The sequence below is a fragment of the Acanthisitta chloris genome, unplaced genomic scaffold (assembly GCF_000695815.1).
Source record: "Acanthisitta chloris isolate BGI_N310 unplaced genomic scaffold, ASM69581v1 scaffold31219, whole genome shotgun sequence".
Classification (NCBI taxonomy): Eukaryota; Metazoa; Chordata; class Aves; order Passeriformes; family Acanthisittidae; genus Acanthisitta; species Acanthisitta chloris.
The window spans coordinates 20,202-24,144 of NW_008692491.1; the positions used below are offsets into that span (position 1 = coordinate 20,202).

The following is a 3,943-nucleotide window of genomic DNA, read 5'->3' on the forward strand; positions in this document are numbered from 1 at the left end:
TTTTGAAGGCTAAGTGGAACTAACACTGCCATAAATGATCTTGCACACCAAACTCCATTTCTACACTCCAGTGATGCAAACAATTCAGTTCTTTCAGACAGGATCTGCCAGCAATGGATAACTTGATGCTTTTGGTTTGTATGGAATCATAGAATCTCCCGAGTTGGAAGGGAACCACGAAGATCATCAAATCCAACCCCTGGCCCTGCACAGAACACCCCAGGAATCCCTCCATGTGCCTGAGAGCATTGTCCAAATGCTCCTTGAGCTCTGTCAGGCTTGTGGCTATGACCACTGCCCTGGGAAGCTGTTCCAGTGCCCAATCACCCTCTGGAGATGGGTTCTTCCCTCTGGGGGATGAACCTTTCCACTGTACATGAAGACAGAGTGTCTGCACCACATTTACACACCCCACAAAACCCAAACCAGAAACCACTGCTCATTTTACACCCATGTGTCACTTCTCCATCAGTAAGAAATTCAGACTGAGTAGCAGCAAAGCAGCTCTTGGACTTACATTCCCTTGGCCATCAGCTGCATCTCGTTCATTGTCCTCTTCATCTGCCATGCTCTGCTATATATGGGCAAAAAAAAAGAAAAGATTACTGATGTTAATCTTTCATTTTTCTTCTGAAGCTCCTGCTCTGATGATGACTGGAATATACAAAGCCATTTTTAGTTACTAGAAAGACAGTAATTTATCTTCCCTAGCTCACAGCAAAAAAGTGGGCTACAGATTGAGAATCTGAGATAAATCCAGCATCTGGCTTTGTGGGGCGCAGGGAGAAGTGCTGCCTCATGATTCTTGTCTTATTGTGTCTGTGCTATAGAGAGGACCAAGCAAGTGTAGATTCATGCATGGATCCACAATCAAAGCAGAGTGGATCACACCTGAGAAGCAGCACTATGTATTTATATTTGGAATAAACCCAGTAAGCATAGGGATATTATCACACTGACAAAACCTTTCAATTCCACAGTGTTTTACAAAGGGCAGATCAGAACACATCCCTAAAACACAAATCTATAAACCAATGTTTAATAATTGAGAACTTTCTTTCTTATCTTTTAAAGCTCAGTCTGCAGAAGAATCCACTCCAGCTGTGATACCACTGTGCACTATATAATGAGTTATTATACAGTTGCTTACATTATCTCACAGGTACATGAAGCAACAAGCAAGTCCATTACTGACAGACATCCTCCAATTTGACAGGTACTTTTTCCTCGCTTTCCAAAGACAACTGCTCCTACTAGGGCTGGGCATCCTCTACAAGGTGCAGAGGGTCCTCCACCACACTCCTGATGGACCATGAAATCCAAGCACTGCACTTATTGCTGAGAACATGAAGCACTGGATGGCACATACCTGCTCCTTCAGGTTTTCTAGTAATGTTTCTATTTTCCATTTGTCTTCTTTCACTTTTTCTAACTCAGCTTCTTTCTTTTTGTATTCCTCTTGAACTTTCAAAAGATGCTGGAAGAGAAAGATCAACTCAGTTCTTAACCTGCCTTCCACCTCCTCCCATTTAAAGACTATAGAATGAAGAAGGGCTTTTCCATGAAGACGACACAGATCACATCCAGAACTATTATAAGGTAAGGATAAAACAAAAACCTACAGTGTACCATAGAAATGTCTTTGCCTATTAGCATATAGAAAAGCATGGCTGTGCAACCATAGGGCAGTAATTCCCATTAATAGATGGGATTTCCCTCTTCCTTACTCACATGGTTATGGAGCAGGTAAGCACACACTTGGTGCTCTGGAAGTCACAGCATAGTCAAGCAAAGACCACACAAGGAATCCATGAACTATGGATTGCTTCTATGTGACACTGGTTCACACACAATCAGTGATTTCAAATTTGGTTGTTTGGGTTTTTTTTGGCAACACTGAAAATTACAAAGTTGCTTCAATTTGCCAGTTTGGATCCCACAGCAAGCCAAAATGCCATTACCTGTTTCTGTCCCCTATCCCAGCCCCTTTGCCTCTGCAGCAAGGTCCCAGCTAAGGCAAAGTCCAGGCCCACCTTCTGCATTCCCTGCAGAGCCTGCTGGAGGAGCTTCATCTGCTGCTCCTTGGTGGTGTCCTCATCCCGGCTGGCTTTGCCCTGCTCCTGCTTCAGCAGCTCCACCTCGTTGCGGTACGCGTCCAGCTGCCAGCGCAGGCTGTCGTTCTCCTCCTTCAGCGCCTCCACCTGCGACATCAGTGCTGGGGAACAACCCAGAAGTCAGAAAACTGGGGGCAAGAAGCCCCTGGGTGCTCTCCCCCAGCACACAGGGGCTCAGCAGCTCTGGTTACGAATCCAGAGCACCCAAAGGAATATCTCCCAAGCACTGTTTGGGATATCACAGGGCTAGAACACCTCTGCTATGGAGAGAGTCTGGGAGAGCTGGGGATGTTCAGCCTGGAGAACCCTTCCAGCTCCTAAAGGGGCTCCAGGAGAGCTGGGATGGACTTTGGACAAGGGCCTGGAGGGACTGGACACAGGGAATGGCTTCCCATTGGCAGAGAGCAGGGTTAGGTGGGATACTGGGAAGAAGTTCTTTCCTTTGAGAGGGGTGAGGCACTGGCACATGTTGCCCAGAGAAGCTGTGGCTGCCCCATCCCTGGAAGTGTTCAAGGCCAGACTGGATAGGACTTGGAGCTCATGTGAACAGTGTCCCTATCCATGGCAAGGGATAGAACAAGATGAGCTTTAAGGTCCCCCTCAACCCAAATCATTCCATGATTCCCCGATTTCTTTGCAAAACAAGCTCCTCTAGACAAAGAGCCCCTCTCAGTGTGAATGCAGTATTTAGATTTAAAGAGGAAAAAAAAAAAAGGAGGAAAAGAACCTCTCACACAGACATCAGGGGTGCACTGGAATGGGACATCCCAGCAAAGCAGCTGCAAAAGCAGGGTGGCCTCAGCCTCACACTGCTGCACCTATACCATTACCTGCACACGTGGCAGGGAGCTTACAGCTTCTCCACATCCAGCTCCATGAATCCCAAATATCTCACTAGGGACAGCAGCTCAGACACCACTCTAGGTTCCCCTCACCATGGCAGGGAGCTGTGACAAGCACTGGCTACAGAGCCAGGCAGAGAAGAAATGGCTCCAGGTTACTGCAGCTGATTTGCTCTGCCTGTGACCATTGTGGGGTACGAAACACTCAGAATGGGGCTCCTAGCAGAAACTGCTGAAGAGAAGTACTTTATGAGCTGTACAAAGTGATTTTACCCGATTCTTCTGTTTCTTTCATCTCTGATGGATCTTCTATTTCTTCATCAGACATTTCCATTTCCTCCTCTCTCCGAATACCCATCAGCTCATCATTATGGATGTTACGGATTTCCTGAGGTTCAGAAAGTAGAGGGGGTTTCAATGCAGGTTACAAGAAACCGATTGGTTGGATGAAAAGTTGTTGAAGTCTCAGTCTGCAAAATGCAACTCCATGATACAAGAAAGGGGAAATGACTTAAAAACTGGCACAGATGATTAAATCAAGGACAATATCCAGCATGAGTCAATCTGTCAGTCCTATGGAAATTACTGACTCTTCCATCCCTTCGGCTCTTGCAGTGAGGCAGGTCAGCCTTGCTGTGGAAACCACAAGGAATTTTGCTCAGCCCTAAATTCTCTAGAGCCAAAAGTTCCAGCCTGAGCTGGGACAGACCAAACCAATGCCACTACAGCTGCATGCCTGCATGTACAGCCAAGGACATTTGCCTACAAGTCCATCTCTTGGCACTACAAATACCTGCAGCCCCTTGAGCCCACCTGTGTGGCAGCAGGTAGGTGGCAGGGTGGGGGTCTCCCTTGAGCAGGGACCTCCTCAAGGTTACCCCAAAAGGCTGAGAAATCCTTTACTCAGCATCTGATAGCTACAATAAGGTAAGAGACATTTTAAATTATACCTAAAAACATATCATATGCTAGCAACATTATATATAT

The 3,943-nt window shown here is 46.4% G+C and overlaps 1 protein-coding gene across 1 annotated transcript in view; it reads right to left on the reverse strand.

The window, feature by feature from the left end:
• LOC103809826 (ecto-NOX disulfide-thiol exchanger 2-like) overlaps nucleotides 1-3,344 on the reverse strand; it is a gene marked incomplete at its 5' end in the record, with an annotated part of 7,636 nt that extends 4,292 nt beyond the window's left edge. Inside the window, 4 exons of the mRNA XM_009082696.1 lie at nucleotides 518-574; nucleotides 1,370-1,477; nucleotides 2,034-2,215; nucleotides 3,230-3,344. Of these exons, the coding sequence (XP_009080944.1) occupies nucleotides 518-574; nucleotides 1,370-1,477; nucleotides 2,034-2,215; nucleotides 3,230-3,344 (462 nt within the window). The remainder of the gene's footprint in view (nucleotides 1-517; nucleotides 575-1,369; nucleotides 1,478-2,033; nucleotides 2,216-3,229) is intronic.
• Between the last annotated feature and the right edge of the window lie 599 nt (nucleotides 3,345-3,943).